Source organism: Salvelinus alpinus, chromosome 2, assembly GCF_045679555.1.
Source record: "Salvelinus alpinus chromosome 2, SLU_Salpinus.1, whole genome shotgun sequence".
In the NCBI taxonomy this organism is placed as follows: domain Eukaryota; kingdom Metazoa; phylum Chordata; class Actinopteri; order Salmoniformes; family Salmonidae; genus Salvelinus; species Salvelinus alpinus.
The window spans coordinates 89,047,157-89,065,216 of NC_092087.1; the positions used below are offsets into that span (position 1 = coordinate 89,047,157).

At 49.2% G+C, this 18,060-nt stretch overlaps 4 protein-coding genes across 5 annotated transcripts in view; all 4 read right to left on the minus strand.

Annotated features, from left to right (window-relative positions):
* Nucleotides 1–18,060, minus strand: part of LOC139541547 (B-cell receptor CD22-like) — a 101,444-nt gene that overhangs the window by 52,481 nt on the left and 30,903 nt on the right. The window lies entirely within an intron of this gene.
* LOC139568082 (B-cell receptor CD22-like) overlaps nucleotides 1–18,060 on the minus strand; it is a 71,062-nt gene that overhangs the window by 32,120 nt on the left and 20,882 nt on the right. The gene's annotated exons all lie outside the window — the stretch shown is intronic.
* Nucleotides 7,489–11,181, minus strand: LOC139568085 (B-cell receptor CD22-like). Of its 2 annotated transcripts, XM_071389783.1 has the most exons (8): nucleotides 10,989–11,181; nucleotides 10,566–10,835; nucleotides 10,081–10,344; nucleotides 9,709–9,972; nucleotides 8,968–9,055; nucleotides 8,810–8,864; nucleotides 8,494–8,729; nucleotides 7,489–7,937 (listed from the first exon to the last, which is right to left on the minus strand). In XM_071389783.1, exons 1-8 carry the CDS (start codon nucleotides 11,062–11,064, stop codon nucleotides 7,856–7,858), a joined length of 1,335 nt encoding a protein of 444 aa, XP_071245884.1. In that variant the 5' UTR covers nucleotides 11,065–11,181; the 3' UTR covers nucleotides 7,489–7,855. The 2 variants fall into 2 exon arrangements, with proteins under 2 accessions (XP_071245884.1, XP_071245885.1); XM_071389784.1 differs by lacking the exon at nucleotides 10,081–10,344 and having other exon boundaries at nucleotides 10,989–11,178.
* LOC139551954 (uncharacterized) lies at nucleotides 15,973–17,634 on the minus strand. The gene is made up of 4 exons (XM_071363279.1): nucleotides 17,563–17,634; nucleotides 16,957–17,301; nucleotides 16,551–16,772; nucleotides 15,973–16,367 (listed from the first exon to the last, which is right to left on the minus strand). Exons 1-4 carry the CDS (start codon nucleotides 17,615–17,617, stop codon nucleotides 15,973–15,975), a joined length of 1,017 nt encoding a protein of 338 aa, XP_071219380.1. The 5' UTR covers nucleotides 17,618–17,634.

Consider the following 18,060-nt stretch of genomic DNA (forward strand, 5'->3'; position numbering starts at 1 on the left):
ATGGCTGGCTGACGGATCTGGCTGCTCATGGCTGGCTGACGGATCTGGCTGCTCATGGCTGGCTGACGGATCTGGCTGCTCATGGCTGGCTGACGGATCTGGCTGCTCATGGCTGGCTGACGGATCGGGCAGCTCAGACGGCGCTTGGCAGACGGGCAGCTCAGACGGCGCTTGGTAGACGGGCAGCTCAGACGGCGCTTGGCAGACGGGCAGCTCAGACGGCGCTTGGCTGACGGGCAGCTCAGACGGCGCTTGGCAGACGGGCAGCTCAGACGGCGCTTGGCAGACGGGCAGCTCAGACGGCGCTTGGCAGACGGGCAGCTCAGACGGCGCCTGGCAGACGGGCAGCTCAGACGGTGCTTGGCAGACGGGCAGCTCAGACGGCGCTTGGCAGACGGGCAGCTCAGACGGCGCTTGGCAGACGGGCAGCTCAGACTGCGCTTGGCAGACGGGCAGCTCAGACGGCGCTTGGCAGACGGGCAGCTCAGACGGCGCTTGGCAGACGGCAGCTCAGACGGCGCTTGGCAGACGGGCAGCTCAGACGGCGCTTGGCAGACGGGCAGCTCAGACGGCGCTTGGCAGACGGGCAGCTCAGACGGCGCTTGGCAGACGGGCAGTTCTGGCCTGCTGAGGCGCACTGTTTGCCTGGTGCGTGGTGCCGGAACTGGAGGTACCGGGCTAAGGACACGCACCTTCAGGCTAGTGCGGGGAGCAGGAACAGGACACACTGGGCTCTCAAAGCGCACTATAGGCCTGGTGCGTGGTACCGGCACAGGTGGTACCGGGCTGAGGGCACGCACCTCAGGGCGATTGCGGGGAGAAGCAACAGGGCATACTGGACCCTGGAGACGCACATTAGGCCTAGTGCGTGGTGCCGGCACTGGTGGTACCGGGCTGGGGACACGCATCTCAGGGCTAGTGCGGGGAGCAGGAACAGGACACACTGGGCTCTCAAAGCGCACTATAGGCCTGGTGCGTGGTACCGGCACAGGTGGTACCGGGCTGAGGGCACGCACCTCAGGGCGAGTGCGGGGAGAAGCAACAGGGCATACTGGACCCTGGAGACGCACATTAGGCCTAGTGCGTGGTGCCGGCACTGGTGGTACCGGGCTGGGCCACGCATCTCAGGGCTAGTGCGGGGAGCAGCAACAGGACGCACAGGACTCTGGGGACACACAGGAGGCTTGGTGCGTGGTGTAGGCACTGGTGGTAATGGGCTGGAGACACACACCATAGGGCTAGTGCGTGGAGGAGGAACAGGCCTCTGGAGACGCACAGGAAGCTTGGTGCGTGGTGCCGGCACTGGTGGTACTGGGCTGGGGCGGGGAGGTGACGCCGGAAATAACGGACCGTGCAGGCGTACTGGCTCCCTTGAGCACTGAGCCTGCCCAACCTTACCTGGTTGTATGCTCCCCGTCGCCCGACCAGTGCGGGGAGGTGGAATAACCCGCACCGGGCTATGTAGGCGAACCGGGGACACCATGCGTAAGGCTGGTGCCATGTAAGCCGGCCCGAGGAGACGCACTGGTGACCAGATGCGTTGGGCTGGTTTCATGACATCCGGCTCAATCCTCAATCTAGCCCTGCCAGTGCGGGGAGGTGGAATAACCCGCACCGGGCTATGAACACGTACAGGAGACACCATGCGCTCTACTGCGTAACACGGTGTCTGCCCGTACTCTCGCTCTCCACGGTAAGTACAGGGAGTGTGCGCAGGTCTCCTACCTGACTTCGCCGCACTCCCTTTCAGCCCCCGCCCCCCCAAGAAATGTTTGGGTTGTACTCACGGGCTTCCAGCCTTGCTTCCGTGCTGCCTCCTCATATCGCCTCCACTCGGCTTTAGCTGCCTCCAGCTCTTCACGAGGGAGGCGATATTCTCCCGGTTGTGCCCAAGGTCCCTTTCCATCTAATATCTCCTCCCATGTCCATGAATCCTGTGTAGGTGGGTCCTGTTGCTGTTTCACACGCTGCTTGGTCCTTTGGTGGGTAATTCTGTCACGATCGTCTTGCTGAGAGAGAGTGGACCAAGGCGCAGCGTGTGCAAAATACATTCTCTTTTATTTTAGAGAAAGGAAAACTGTCACACCCTGGTCTTAGTATTCTTTGTTTTCTTTATTATTTTAGTTAGGTCAGGGTGTGACATGGGGAATGTATGTGTTTTTGTAGTGTCTAGGGTGGTTGTATGGTTTAGGGGGTTAAATAGAGTAGATGGGTTTGTGTTTAGTATAGGTATCTAGATGTGTCTATGGTTGCCTGAATGGTTCTCAATCAGAGACAGATGTCATTAATTGTCTCTGATTGGGAGCCATATTTAAGGCAGCCATAGGCACTAGGTTAATGTGGGTAATTGTCTATGTTGTACGTTTGTAGCTTGTGTGTGCACTTACGTCTATAGCTTCACGATCATTTGTTGTTTCAGTTTGTTAAAGTGTTCGTTACGTGTTTTTCCTTTCTCTAAAATAAAAGAGAATGTATTTTGCACACGCTGCGCCTTGGTCCACTCTCTCTCAGCAAGACGATCGTGACAGAATTACCCACCAAAGGACCAAGCAGCGTGTGAAACAGCAACAGGACCCACCTACACAGGATTCATGGACATGGGAGGAGATATTAGATGGAAAGGGACCTTGGGCACAACCGGGAGAATATCGCCTCCCTCGTGAAGAGCTGGAGGCAGCTAAAGCCGAGTGGAGGCGATATGAGGAGGCAGCACGGAAGCAAGGCTGGAAGCCCGTGAGTACAACCCAAAAATTTCTTGGGGGGGCGGGGGCTGAAAGGGAGTGCGGCGAAGTCAGGTAGGAGACCTGCGCACACTCCCTGTACTTACCGTGGAGAGCGAGAGTACGGGCAGACACCGTGTTACGCAGTAGAGCGCATGGTGTCTCCTGTACGTGTTCATAGCCCGGTGCGGGTTATTCCACCTCCCCGCACTGGCAGGGCTAGATTGAGGATTGAGCCGGATGTCATGAAACCAGCCCAACGCATCTGGTCACCAGTGCGTCTCCTCGGGCCGGCTTACATGGCACCAGCCTTACGCATGGTGTCCCCGGTTCGCCTACATAGCCCGGTGCGGGTTATTCCACCTCCCCGCACTGGTCGGGCGACGGGGAGCATACAACCAGGTAAGGTTGGGCAGGCTCAGTGCTCAAGGGTGCCAGTACGCCTGCACGGTCCGTTATTTCCGGCGTCACCTCCCCGCCCCAGCCCTGTACCACCAGTGCCGGCACCACGCACCAAGCTTCCTGTGCGTCTCCAGAGCCCTGTTCCTCCTCCACGCACTAGCCCTATGGTGTGTGTCTCCAGCCCATTACCACCAGTGCCTACACCACGCACCAAGCCTCCTGTGTGTCCCCAGAGTCCTGTGCGTCCTGTTGCTGCTCCCCGCACTAGCCCTGAGATGCGTGGCCCAGCCCGGTACCACCAGTGCCGGCACCACGCACTAGGCCTAATGTGCGTCTCCAGGGTCCAGTATGCCCTGTTGCTTCTCCCCGCACTCGCCCTGAGGTGCGTGCCCTCAGCCCGGTACCACCTGTGCCGGTACCACGCACCAGGCCTATAGTGCGCTTTGAGAGCCCAGTGTGTCCTGTTCCTGCTCCCCGCACTAGCCCTGAGATGCGTGTCCCCAGCCCGGTACCACCAGTGCCGGCACCACGCACTAGGCCTAATGTGCGTCTCCAGGGTCCAGTATGCCCTGTTGCTTCTCCCCGCAATCGCCCTGAGGTGCGTGCCCTCAGCCCGGTACCACCTGTGCCGGTACCACGCACCAGGCCTATAGTGCGCTTTGAGAGCCCAGTGTGTCCTGTTCCTGCTCCCCGCACTAGCCTGAAGGTGCGTGTCCTTAGCCCGGTACCTCCAGTTCCGGCACCACGCACCAGGCAAACAGTGCGCCTCAGCAGGCCAGAACTGCCCGTCTGCCAAGCGCCGTCTGAGCTGCCCGTCTGCCAAGCGCCGTCTGAGCTGCCCGTCTGCCAAGCGCCGTCTGAGCTGCCCGTCTGCCAAGCGCCGTCTGAGCTGCCCGTCTGCCAAGCGCCGTCTGAGCTGCCCGTCTGCCAAGCGCCGTCTGAGCTGCCCGTCTGCCAAGCGCCGTCTGAGCTGCCCGTCTGCCAAGCGCCGTCTGAGCTGCCGTCTGCCAAGCGCCGTCTGAGCTGCCCGTCTGCCAAGCGCCGTCTGAGCTGCCCGTCTGCCAAGCGCCGTCTGAGCTGCCCGTCTGCCAAGCGCCGTCTGAGCTGCCCGTCTGCCAAGCGCCGTCTGAGCTGCCCGTCTGCCAAGCGCCGTCTGAGCTGCCCGTCTGCCAGGCGCCGTCTGAGCTGCCCGTCTGCCAAGCGCCGTCTGAGCTGCCCGTCTGCCAAGCGCCGTCTGAGCTGCCCGTCAGCCAAGCGCCGTCTGAGCTGCCCGTCTGCCAAGCGCCGTCTGAGCTGCCCGTCTGCCAAGCGCCGTCTGAGCTGCCCGATCCGTCAGCCAGCCATGAGCAGCCAGATCCGTCAGCCAGCCATGAGCAGCCAGATCCGTCAGCCAGCCATGAGCAGCCAGATCCGTCAGCCAGCCATGAGCAGCCAGATCCGTCAGCCAGCCATGGGCAGCCAGATCCGTCAGCCAGCCATGAGCAGCCAGATCCGTCAGCCAGCCATGAGCAGCCAGATCCGTCAGCCAGCCATGAGTCCGGAGCTGCCGTCCCTCAGTCCGGAGCTGCCGTCCCTCAGTCCGGAGCTGCCCTCCAGTCCGGAGCTACCCCTCCAGTCCGGAGCTACCCCTCAGTCCGGAGCTACCCCTCAGTCCGGAGCTACCCCTCAGTCCGGAGCTACACCTCAGTCCAGTGGCGCCCTCTGGGATGGTCTTCAGTCCGGGACTTGCTACAAGGGTCGCCGCTCCAGAGGTGCCACCAAAGCGGGTATTGACAATGGTGGAGTGGGGGCCTCGTCCCGCGCCCGAGCCGCCGCCATGATGGGGGCCACCCCGGACCCTCCCCTTCTGTTTCAGGTTCTGCGGCCGGAGTCCGCACCTTTGGGGGGGGGTACTGTCACACCCTGGCCTTAGTATTCTTTGTTTTCTTTATTATTTTAGTAAGGTCAGGGTGTGACATGGGGAATGTATGTGTTTTTGTAGTGTCTAGGGTGGTTGTATGGTTTAGGGGGTTAAATAGAGTAGATGGGTTTGTGTTTAGTATAGGTGTCTAGCTGTGTCTATGGTTGCCTGAATGGTTCTCAATCAGAGACAGATGTCATTAATTGTCTCTGATTGGGAGCCATATTTAAGGCAGCCATAGGCACTAGGTTAATGTGGGTAATTGTCTATGTTGTACGTTTGTAGCTTGTGTGTGCACTTACGTCTATAGCTTCACGATCGTTTGTTGTTTTGTTTCAGTTTGTTAAAGTGTTCGTTACGTGTTTTTCCTTTCTCTAAAATAAAAGAGAATGTATTTTGCACACGCTGCGCCTTGGTCCACTCTCTCTCAGCAAGACGATCGTGACAATTACATGGACCGGTAGGACCTGATCCTACATCTGATCCTACATGATGTCAAAACCAAAACTATAGGTAAAAAATGTAAGTAAAATGATACAGTACACACATATATATATATAATGATCTCGTCAACTTACATAGTGAAGGGGAGAGGTCTTGTACAGTGAGTCAACGTACCGTTGTAGCAGTGCATAGAAAGAAGAAGTGTGATTTTAGTGATTGACACATTTAGAAAGTAGCCTAGTCAGGGATGTAAGACAATCACATGCATCAACAGCATGTCAGAAAGGGATGTACTGGATCTACTGCTAAAGACCACATAGCTATTTACATTTCTTCATTTGAGGAGTGGGCCTACATTTTTTAAAGGGGCTAAATGCAGCCCATTTTCAATTAGTTTTTTCTTTAAATACAGATCCGCAACAAAGTTTTGTTGATTTCTTAATGTGTTTCCTCACATAATGTGACCCATCCCTCCTCATCATCTGCAGCAAAGTGCTACTGAAGGTTCCAGTGTTCTAGACTAAAGCTCCCCCTACTGGCATCTCAACCTTACTGCAGCCTTCTGTCTCTCTTCAAATGTCACAATCATGTCCTCATCCACTTGGATCAATAACAGAATAACAAACTGGTAACAAGATGCCCGAGACTGAGATCCCGATTCCCAACCCTTTTCCAAGTGTGCAAGTTCACTCTTCCCGTCATGGATTTAAAAGTATGAGACTGGTGTGAACATTGGAGTTTCCATATTTGTTAGCTGAATCCATATCAGTGGAACAGGCGAAGCTGAAGTCTTTGCCCTATACACAGTCTATGTCTTTGCCAGGGGTCAGGGAAACGGACGAGGGACTCACATTTTCTCAAAATGTATTTTCATCCATGTTGTTTTTTTCTGTGATTGACACTCGACTAGTGAATTCAGACAATCCGATCAGAGAGCGAAACATGCAAATCTACGATGCTCACAAGGTCTACTTCGGGGAAGAAGTGGGCAGATTCAGGGGATACCAGCGGAGGATTCAAACAGAAGATGGCATCAGATAAAGATACAAATGAAAATACACAAAATAAAATGTCAAATAACATTTGAAAATGTAAAAAATTGATACAGAATAAACCACGCATGTAAAGATATCGTGTTATTAAGAGTTGACGTGGACCTGGCATATGAATTCAGTGAACTAGCTATCTCAGCTGGCTTGTTAGCTACATGAAGCAGATGTTGTTCAGTGAAACCGAAAGCTAGCCAGCTAGAAGTTAACTCTGTTACCTCTGACAATCAAGTGATGTGACTTCCATAAACTGGCATTTTTGTGCATCACACAGCTGCTCTAAACAAAGTGGATTGTGAACTATACGGTGCGTTGCCGCTGAATTACAGCGGCATGTTTATGATTTGTTTACGATTTGTTTACACTTCACACATTAGTAATGTTTTGATAAAAGTAATAATAAACATTGCATCAAGCAGAACTACTACCTGCATTTTGTGGCACAATCGTGCTATAACTTTGTCATAAAAACATTTAAACAAATATTTGAAAAAATCTAGCAAACTATATATAAAGTGTATAGAAACTAATTTTATTTATTTGGGTAACAGATAACAAAATTTACTTGCTGTAAAAAAAAAATTTAAGCTGGTGGCATCATACCCAAGAAAGACTCGCTGCCAATGGTGCTTTAACAAAGTACTGAGTAAAGAGTCTGAATACTTACGTAATGTGATACTTCAATTTTCTATTTTTAATCAATTTGCAAACCTTTCTAAAAACCTGTTTTTGCTTTGTCATTATGGGGTATTGTGTGTAGATTGATGAGGGGGAAAAAAACGATTTAATTAATTTTAGAATAAGGCTGTAACGTAACAAAATGTGGAAAAAGTCAAGGGGTCTGAATACTTTCTGAATGCACTGTATATTATTAGATACTATTATAAACCAGGTAGTTTGTGTCCTGGATGCTGATTGGCTGAATAAGCATTTCATTTCATGTACTGTATATCAGACAATAGAACACTGGTACGACACAAAAATATTTGTTTACTTTCTATTTATGTTGGTAACCAGTTTATAATAGCAATAAGGCCCTCGGGCTTGTAGTATATGGTCAATATACCACGGCTAAGGGCTGTATCAAGGCACTCTGCGTTGTGTTGTGCAGAAGAACAGTCATTAGCCGTGGTACAGTATATTGGCCAATATACCACACCCCCTCTGACCTTATTGCTTAATTATACCACTAGTTTGAATATACGGGTCCAGATATACAAGGTCGTCTTGGTTCTGGGTTTGTTGTTTTCAGGTCTTCTTGGTTCTGGGTTTGTTGTGTTCAGGTCTTCTTGGTTCTGGGTTTGTTGTGTTCAGTTCTTCTTGTTCTGGGTTTGTTGTGTTCAGGTCTTCTTGGTTCTGGGTTTGTTGACTGTGCTGTAGAGAACAGAGGAGTCCTCCTCAGCTGCTTGTTCCACCGTGGGCCTGGAGAAAGAAACAGACGTTAAACTGAAATTGAGTCCCAAATGGCACCCTACTCCCTTATAGTGCACTACTTTAGACCAGTAGTGAACTAAATAGGGAATAGGGTGCCATTTGGAATGCAAGCAGAACAGTTACTCAAAACCCTCATCACATCACATCACTCCTTCATTATAGACATGTCATAGTAACTGTCTTGAGATGTATGTTGTAGAGTTTGTAGTTTCAGGAAATGCTGTTTGGCCTGAAGAAAACCCCCGGAACCTTTTAGACATTAAAACTGTGACTTTTCAAAATGTCCACTGTTACACCATAGTATGAGTTCAATGAAATGTCATTTGAGATGAAGATTTCTCCTTCAACCCTTCAGATAGTGATGGAGGGAGTTCTCAGGGAGCAATGAGGGGTCACTAGGGGTCAACTGTTTTGCTTATTTTAATGACATCATTGTCCTCTCCTCCAATAAGCAGCAGCATATGAATGACCTTGATGCTGTCTGTGTTCACAATGTTCTATATAGTATAGACTCTATGTTGTTGTAATGGCAGAATATGCTCACTGGGTGGCAGAACTGGGGAGGTTGAATTTCACAGCAGCGTATTGGACATCTTGGTCCTGTTTCTGTGGTTGATGCAGCTGGACGGTGGAGTACAGAGGCACTTCCTGGTTTTTGAAGCGAGAGAAGTGGACGCTGGCATAGTGAACGTCATCCTGGTCGACGGTGGCTGCTGTCTGTGCTGCAGTAGAGGTCATGGTCATGCCTGAGATGTTGTCATACACTGGACTAGAGTCTCCCTGATGGAGAGAGAGGACAGACAACATGAGTGGAAATGTCCCACAAAGCAATACAAATAATCTGATAATAACAGACTCACCTGTACATTCTCTGATGTGTCTCTTGTGTCAGAGATGGATTTGGAGGCCTTCTTCCTGGTTTGCACATGAATTTATTTATTTTTTCTTGAATGAATGAATCAATGAACAAATTAATTTAATAAAAATAGAGTGAAATAATCTTTAAAAGTTCACTCACCTGAACCACATGAGTCCAGAGAAACAGAGGATGAGAACCAGAAGAACAACTATGATTCCTACAGCTGCAGTCAGAACTGTTTGTTTCCCTAAAATAAAATATGGATGATATGAGTACTGGCATTGTAACGGTTGTTCTCCTCCTCGTCTGAGGAGGAGCAGGGATCGGACCAAAACACAGCTTTTGTGGAATACATGAATTTATTTTAAAGAAGACGAACACGAAGCACACTTGAATAAATTACAAAAACAACAAAACGACGTAGACCGACCTGAACATGAGAACTGACAAAAAAACACGAGGAACAGACTAAACAGACGAAACAGTCCCGTGTGGTAACAACACTGACACGGAAGACAATCACCCACAAACAAACAGTGAGAACAGGCTACCTTTATATGGTTCTCAATCAGAGGAAACGTCAAACACCTGTCCCTGATTGAGAACCATATAAGGTCAATTACCAATGAACCTAAACATAGAAACACATAACATAGACTGCCCACCCAGCTCACGTCCTGACCAACTAAACAAAGCTAAACAAAGGAAAATAAGGTCAGGAACGTGACAGGCATTTTATAAATTTAACATAAATGTAGTCCAGGACAATTGTGCAATATTTAACTGATCTAATCTCAATGTATATATAATTATAAAACAAAATATGATAAGCCAAAGCATAATTATTAATATTAGTTTGAAACATTGTTTTGTATTGAAATATATAAGATGGAACTTCACCTGGTAAAATGATCATCAGAGCTGTAGAGTTCCTAGATCCTCTTCCATTCCAGGCCTCACAGTGGTAATGTCCATTGTCCTTAGACTGGAAGTTACTTATGTTGTAGATCTGTCCAAATCCATTTAGAAAAGTCTTATTTTGAAAGTACCAGGTGTATTTGTCCACAGGTGGGTTGGCATCACTGCTGCAGGTCAGAGTCACTGAACTGCCCTCCACTATTTCACCAGAGGGACTGACTGACACTGAGGTGTTCTTTGGGTCATCTGGAGGACAATATGTAACAACATTGTTTTAAATAGTATTTTACTTGTGATTGAAATATGAATTTAAATGTGATCCTCTGATTAAAAGATGAGGTTAGGTGTACTTACACTGAACGTCCACAGACACAGAAGAAGAGTTGAGACGTCCATATTTATTCTCAGCCTCACAGTAGTATTCTCCACTGTCCTCAGAGCTGATGGTCATGAAATTGTATGTCTTTTCAGATGCTGTCAGTGAAGCTCCATTCTTCTTGTACCAGGTGTATTTTTCCACAGGTGGGTTGGCATCACTGCTGCAGGTCAGAGTCACTGAACTGCCCTCCACTATTCCACCAGAGGGACTGACTGACATTGAGGTGTTCTTTGGGCCATCTGGTAAAGGAGAATTTGTCAGAGGGGTAGGACAGTAGTATATTTACAAATGACATGTCAAAAATATATTCTCTGTTAATATCATAAAACTATCTAAAACTCTAACTCACACAAAACGTTAACAAATACTCATTTGGAGATGATATGCTTTAGGACTAATTAATTTAATTACAATTGTTTTGCTACCTTACCATTCAAACACTGAGCTGTACTTTACTCACACTTCACATCCATGTTTATGGTCCTAGACCTGTCTGTCCCCATCTCATTCTGGGCCTCACAGTAGTACTCTCCAGTGTCAGGTGACTGGATTTGACTGAAGACATGCTGTGGTCCTGTCATACTCTGATAGCCACCTCCATTCTTCTTGTACCACCAGGTGTAACTCTGGACAGGTGGGTTGGCATCACTGCTGCAGGTCAGAGTCACTGAACTGTCCTCCACTATTTCACCAGAGGGACTGACTGACACTGAGGTGTTCTTTGGTTTATCTGACGTAAAAGACCAAACATTTATCAGAGTAATATTAACAATTAGTAAAAAATATGTATTTGTTTTGTAATGATTGATAAAGTAAGATGTCTCTTTTGCCTGAATACATGATACTTGCTGAGTAGAATACTGTACTATTGAACTGTACTCACACACTGCAGGAGAGCTGAGACTGCCTTTTACAGCACAGAAGTAGCTGTCTTCATTCTCACTGATGATGGAGTACATGGGGGAGGAGTTATCTTGTACATTCTGTCCATTCCTGTACCAGATGTAGGTGGGGTTGTCAGTCAGAGTACAGGTGGTGCTACAGGTCAGTGTTCTCTGTCTCTCTGCAGCAGGAGTCACATTCACCTGCAGACCTGAAACAATATGTATAAAACCACATACACCTCTGTGTTAACAGGATGGTCAATTTATTTCTCCTGTAATTCAATATGATATACAGTTGCATCATACAGTGTAGTATTTATTACCTGTGACAGACAGAGTTGTTCCTGGGAAACTATGACCCCATTCAAAGTTGTCTGTTTTAAAAGTGAAGCGATACTCAGCTGAGTCCTCCTCTCTCAGATCTGTGATTCTCAGGGTGAAGGGACCTCTGTATGTTCCAGTGTACTTCACACGACCTGCATACCCTTGGTCTGTGGTTAGGTCTTCAGGGGTCAACTTATCACTTCTAAACCAGAATGTTGATGTGGTGGAATAATAACCAACATAAGTACAGGATATGTCCACTGTTGACCCCTTTAAGACACAGATTCTCCTCTTGGTGTAAGTCACTCTGTTGCAGCTCTGACCCTGAACACCTGAAACACAGTGACATAACAAGAGGTCAACTGGATTATATTTTGTCACGTTCCTGACCTATTGTTCCTTTTTCTGTTATTTATTTAGTTGGTCAGGGCGTGAGTTGGGGTGGGTTGTCTTTGTGTGTTTTTGTTTAGTCTAGGGGTGTTGTATGTGTATGGGGTAGAGAAGAGTGAGGTTGTCTAGTTATGTCTATGGCTGCCTAGATTGGGTCTCAATCAGAGACAGTTGTCATTCATTGTCTCTGATTGGGAGCCATATTTAAGGCAGTCATAGGCAGTAGGCTTTTGTGGGTAGTTGTCTATGTTGAACGTTTGTTGCTTGTCTGTGCACTTACGTTATTTAGCTTCACGGTCGTTTGTTGTTTTGTTAGTTTGTATATAGTGTTCGTTTTGTGTTTTCTCTCTCTTCTCAATAAAAGAGGATGTCTTTTGCACACGCTGCGCCTTGGTCCAATCTCTGTCAAGAAGACGATCGTGACAGAACTACCCACCAACCATGGATCAAGCAGCGTGAGAGAAACCAGGACTCGTGGACTTGGGAGGAAATATTGGACGGAAAGGGACCCTGGGCTCAACCAGGAGAATATCGCCGCCCCAATGCTGAGCTGGAGGCAGCGAAAGCAGAGAGGCGGCGATATGAGGAGGCAGCACGGAAACAAGGCTGGAACCCCGTAAGTCAAACCCAAAAATTTCTTGGGGGGGGGGGGCTCTCGGGTAGTTTAGTTGGGTCAGTCGGGAGACGTGAGCCAACTCCTCCTGCTTACCGTAAGGAGCCGGTGAGGGCGGATTTGGAGGTGAGCGACGCAGAGACAGTAAAGGAGTTAATGGAGAAATTGGAGGAGAGAGTTATGAGGGATGTACTGGTTTGGTGCATGAGGCACGGCATCCGTCCGAATGAACGTGTTGGTGAGTTAATGTCACCGGGAACAGCTCTCCATACTAGTCCTGAGGTGCGTGCTAGCCGTCTGGTTAAGACAGTGCCTACAGCACGCACAAAGCCTCCTGTGCGTCTCCAGAGTCCTGTGCGTCCTGTTACTGCTCCTCGCACTAGCCCTGTGGTGCGTGTCCCCAGCCCAGTACCACCAGTGCTGACACCACACACTAAGCCTCCTGTGCCTCTCCAGAGCCCTGTTCCTCCTCCACGCACTCTCCCTGTGGTGCGTGTATCCAGCCCAGTGCTTCCAGTTCCAGCACCACGCACCAAGCGTCATGTGCGTCTCCAGAGCCCTGTACGCACTGTTCCTTCTCCCCGTACTCGCCCTGATGTGCGTGCCCTCAGCCCGGTACCACCAGTGCCGGTACCACGCACCAGACCTATAGTACGCCTTGAGAGTCCAGTGTGCCCTGTTGCTTCTCCCCGCACTAGCCCTGAGATGCGTGTCCCCAGTCCGGTACCACCAGGTCCGGCACCACGCACTAGGCCTAATGTGCGCTCCCAGGGTCCAGCATGCCCTGTTCCTTCTCCCCGCACTAGCCTGAAGGTGCGTGTCTTTAGCCCGGTACCTCCAGTTCTGGCACCACGCACCAGGCCTACAGTGCGTCTCAGCCGGCCAGAGTCTGCCGTCTGCCCAACGGCGCTTGAACTGCCCGTCTGCCCAACGGCGCTTGAACTGCCCGTCTGCCCAACGGCGCTTGAACTGCCCGTCTGCCCAACGGCGCTTGAACTGCCCGTCTGCCCAACGGCGCTTGAACTGCCCGTCTGCCCAAAGGCGCCTGAACTGCCCGTCTGCCCAACGCTGTCTGAACTGTCCGTCTGCCAAGCGCCGAATGAACTGCCCGTCTGTACTGAGTCTTCAAAGCCGCCCGTCTGTACTGAGCCTGCAAAGCCGCCCGTCTGCCATGAGCCTTCAGAGCCTTCCGCCAGACAGGATCAGCCAGAGCCTTCCGCCAGACAGGATCAGCCAGAGCCTTCCGCCAGACAGGATCAGCCAGAGCCTTCCGCCAGACAGGACCAGCCAGAGCCGTCAGCGAGCCATGACCAGCCAGAGCCGTCAGCGAGCCATGACCCGCCAGAGCCGTCAGCGAGCCATGACCCGCCAGAGCCGTCAGCGAGCCATGACCCGCCAGAGCCGTCATCCAGCCAGGATCCGCCAGAGCCGTCATCCAGCCAGGATCCGCCAGAGCCGTCATCCAGCCAGGATCCGCCAGAGCCGTCATTCAGCCAGGATCCGCCAGAGCCGTCATTCAGCCAGGATCCGCCAGAGCCGTCATTCAGCCAGGATCCGCCAGAGCCGTCATTCAGCCAGGATCCGCCAGAGCCGTCATCCAGCCAGGATCCGCCAGAGCCGTCATCCAGCCAGGATCCGCCAGAGCCGTCATCCAGCCAGGATCCGCCAGCCAGCCAGGATCCGCCAGCCAGCCAGGATCCGCCAGCCAGTCCGGAGCTGCCCCTTATCCTGGTGCTGCCCCTTATCCTGGTGCTGCCCCTTATCCTGGTGCTGCCCCTTATCCTGGTGCTGCCCCTTATCCTGGTGCTGCCCCTTAGTCCGGTGCTGCCCCTTAGTCCGGTGCTGCCCCTTAGTCCGGTGGGGTTAATTTGGAGGGTGGCCATTTGGAGGAGGCTACGAAAGCGGGTAGTGACTATAGTGGGGTGGGGACCACGACCAGCGCCAGAGCCGCCACCGTGGACAGACGCCCACCCAGACCCTCCCCTAGACTTTATGCTGGTGCGCTCAGAGTTCGCACCTTAAGGGGGGGGTTATGTCACGTTCCTGACCTATTGTTCCTTTTTCTGTTATTTATTTAGTTGGTCAGGGCGTGAGTTGGGGTGGGTTGTCTTTGTGTGTTTTTGTTTAGTTTAGGGGTGTTGTATGTGTATGGGGTAGAGAAGAGTGAGGTTGTCTAGTTATGTCTATGGCTGCCTAGATTGGGTCTCAATCAGAGACAGCTGTCATTCATTGTCTCTGATTGGGAGCCATATTTAAGGCAGTCATAGGCAGTAGGCTTTTGTGGGTAGTTGTCTATGTTGAACGTTTGTTGCTTGTCTGTGCACTTACGTTATTTAGCTTCACGGTCGTTTGTTGTTTTGTTAGTTTGTATATAGTGTTCGTTTTGTGTTTTCTCTCTCTTCTCAATAAAAGAGGATGTCTTTTGCACACGCTGCGCCTTGGTCCAATCTCTGTCAAGAAGACGATCGTGACATATTTTCAGTTCTTCCTAGAAATGCTAAAAGTTCTCAAGTTCTCATAGTGAAACCAACACACACAGGTTAAACAGTATTGTTAATTAAATAAACACTCACAAACTGCAGGAGAGTGGAGATCCTCCTGGCCTTTTACAGCACAGGAATAACCATCAATGTAGTTACTGGAGACTGAGTCTTTGTACTGGGGGGAGGTGCTCTCATCTAGATGTTGTCCGTTCTTGTACCAGATGTAGGTGGGGTTGTCAGTCAGAGTACAGGTGGTGATACAGGTCAGTGTCTTCTGTCCCTCTGCAGCAGGAGTCACCTTCACCTGCAGACCTGAAACAATATGTATAAAACCACATACACCTCTGTGTTAACAGGATGGTCAATTTATTTCTCCTGTAATTCAATATGATATACAGTTGCATCATACAGTGTAGTATTACCTGTGACAGACAGAGTTGTTCCTGGGAAACTATGACCCCATTCAAAGTTGTCTGTTTTAAAAGTGAAGCGATACTCAGCTGAGTCCTCCTCTCTCAGATCTGAGATTCTCAGGATGGAGGGACCGTTATATCTCCATCTCTCTTTGTCAGGGTACTTCACACGACCTGCATATCCTGGGTCTGTGGTTAGGTCTTCAGGGGTCGACTTATCACTTCTAAACCAGAATGTTGATGTGGTGTAATAATAACTAACATAAGTACAGGATATGTCCACTGTTGACCCCTTCAAGACACAGATTCTCCTCTTGGTGTAGGTCACTCTGTTGCAGTACTGACCCTGAACACCTGAAACACAGTGACATAACAAGAGGTCAACTGGATTATATTCTCAGTTCTTTCTAGAAATGCTAAAAGTTCTCAAATGACAAAGCGAAACCAACACACAGTATAATGTATTAAAGAAACACTCACACACTGCAGGAGAGTGGAGGTCCTCATGGTGTTCTACAGTACAGGAGTAACTGTCCGCAGAATGACCCAACACTACTAGTGTATTACTAGAGTATTGTTGGGAAGTGGGCTCATCTAGACGTTGTCCGTTCTTGTACCAGATGTAGGTGGGGTTGTCAGTCAGAGTACAGGTGGTGCTACAGGTCAGTGTCTTCTGTCTCTCTGCAGCAGGAGTCACCTTCACCTGCAGACCTGAAACAATATGTATAAAACCACATACACCTCTGTGTTAACAGGATGGTTAATATATTTTCTCCTGTAATTCATTATGATTTACAGTTGTATCATACAGTGTAGTATTACCTGTGACAGACAGAGTTGTTCCTGGGAAACTATGACCCCATTCAAAGTTGTATGTTTTAAAAGTGAAGCGATACTCAGCTGAGTCCTCCTCTCTCAGATCTGTGATTCTCAGGGTGAAGGGACCTCTGTATGTTCCAGTGTACTCCACACGACCTGCATACCCTGGGTCTCTGGTTAGGTCTTTAGGGGTCGACTTAACACTTCTAAACCAGAATGATGATGTGGTGGAATAATGACCAACATAAGTACAGGATATGTTCACTGTTGACCCCTTCAAGACACAGATTCTCCTCTTGGTGTAAGTCACTCTGTAGCAGCTCTGATACTGAACACCTGAAACATAAAGAGGGCATTATTTCCACAGTGGAATTGTGAGTTTCAGCAATCCAAAGTAGTTATGCCATCCTGTCTTGTCAAAGTGTTGCAGTTTGGTTAGACAACTGTGAGGCTGTTTAGCAGACAGAAGAGTTATACTTGAAAAGTTATACTAGAATACTGAGTTGAATTCATACTCACACACTGCAGGAGAGTGGAGATCCTCATGGCCTTTTACAGCACAGGAGTAGCTGTCTTCATAGTTACTGGAGACTGGGTCTCTGTACTGGGGAGAGGTGCTCTCATCTAGATGTTGTCCGTTCTTGTACCAGATGTAGGTGGGGTTGTCAGTCAGAGTGCAGGTGGTGCTACAGGTAATTTTCACCGAATTTGGCCAACTTGAATAAGTCACCACCTGCAGAGCTGGAGTAGATCACAACATTAAAACCCTGAATCACCTGTTCTATAGTTTAATCACATGATGCAAGACATTCTCAAACACATTTAATTCTTAAATCTGTTTCATATATACAAATCCAATTTCTAGACCTAAATGGACAATAGATATTAATTGAACAGACTAGCAGTATTAAGCATGTAACTGTACCTGTTACAGACAGAGTGACTCCAGGATCACCATAATATCTCCCTCTGGTCTGATCTGTTATAAAGCTGAACTTGTACGTAGCTGAGTCTCTCTCTCTCAGGTCTGTGATTCTCAGGGTACAGTCTTTCTTCTTATCCCCATGATACTCCAGATGACCTGTATACTCTGGGTCCTGACCTAGATCTTCAGGTTCTACACCAGTCCCCCATTCAGTGAACCAGAAGGTTGTTGTGACTGTACCACTGGGATATGTGTAAGAGCAGGTCAGCTCCACTGTTGACCCCTTCAAGGTACAGATACTCTGAGGGGTGTATGTAACACTCCAGCCATTCTGCCCCAGTACCACTGAAACACAGTTAGACATCACAAGGACGTTACGTTAAGTTCAAGGTCTTTTGACTCACACTAACACTGTGTTCCATAGTTGCTGAGTTGAGTGTGAATGGAAACCACAGATAAGCATCACTCAGTGAGGTGTGAAAGATAACTATTTACAGTGAAGTGGAGTTGCCGAATGTGTTGACAGTAGAACACAAGTGGTTGTGCTTTTAGAAATATCTGTAGATTGATAAACAGAGCAACTAAAAGACAGGAATGAGACCATACCTGTCACAGACCAGAGAAAGACCACCAACACACTTCCTGCTGTTCTCAAGGCCATTGTTGCATCTCCCACCCTGCAGTCTTAGAAACATAAACAACAACTCACTCTATAGCTGGTGAATAACTCCAACTGAGACAATGAAGTATAAGCTGTAAATGGGGTACAGGGCCTCATTACTGAAAATGAACCAGGCTCATATTGTGTTGTGTTGTATTGTTCTATATGGTTGTCTATGTGAATACTGTCTGTCTGTAAGTCTATTGCACTATGTATGTAATGTGTGTGTGTCACGATCGTCGTAACTTTGTATAGAGGACCAAGGCGCAGTGTGACAGAACGACATCTTCTTTTTATTTTGAAGACGAACATACGAACAAAAACAACAAACAGACGACCGTGAAGCTATTCAAACAAATAGTGCACACTACACATAGACAATTACCCACAACAGTCTAATGCCTATGGCTGCCTTAAATATGGCTCCCAATCAGAGACAGTGA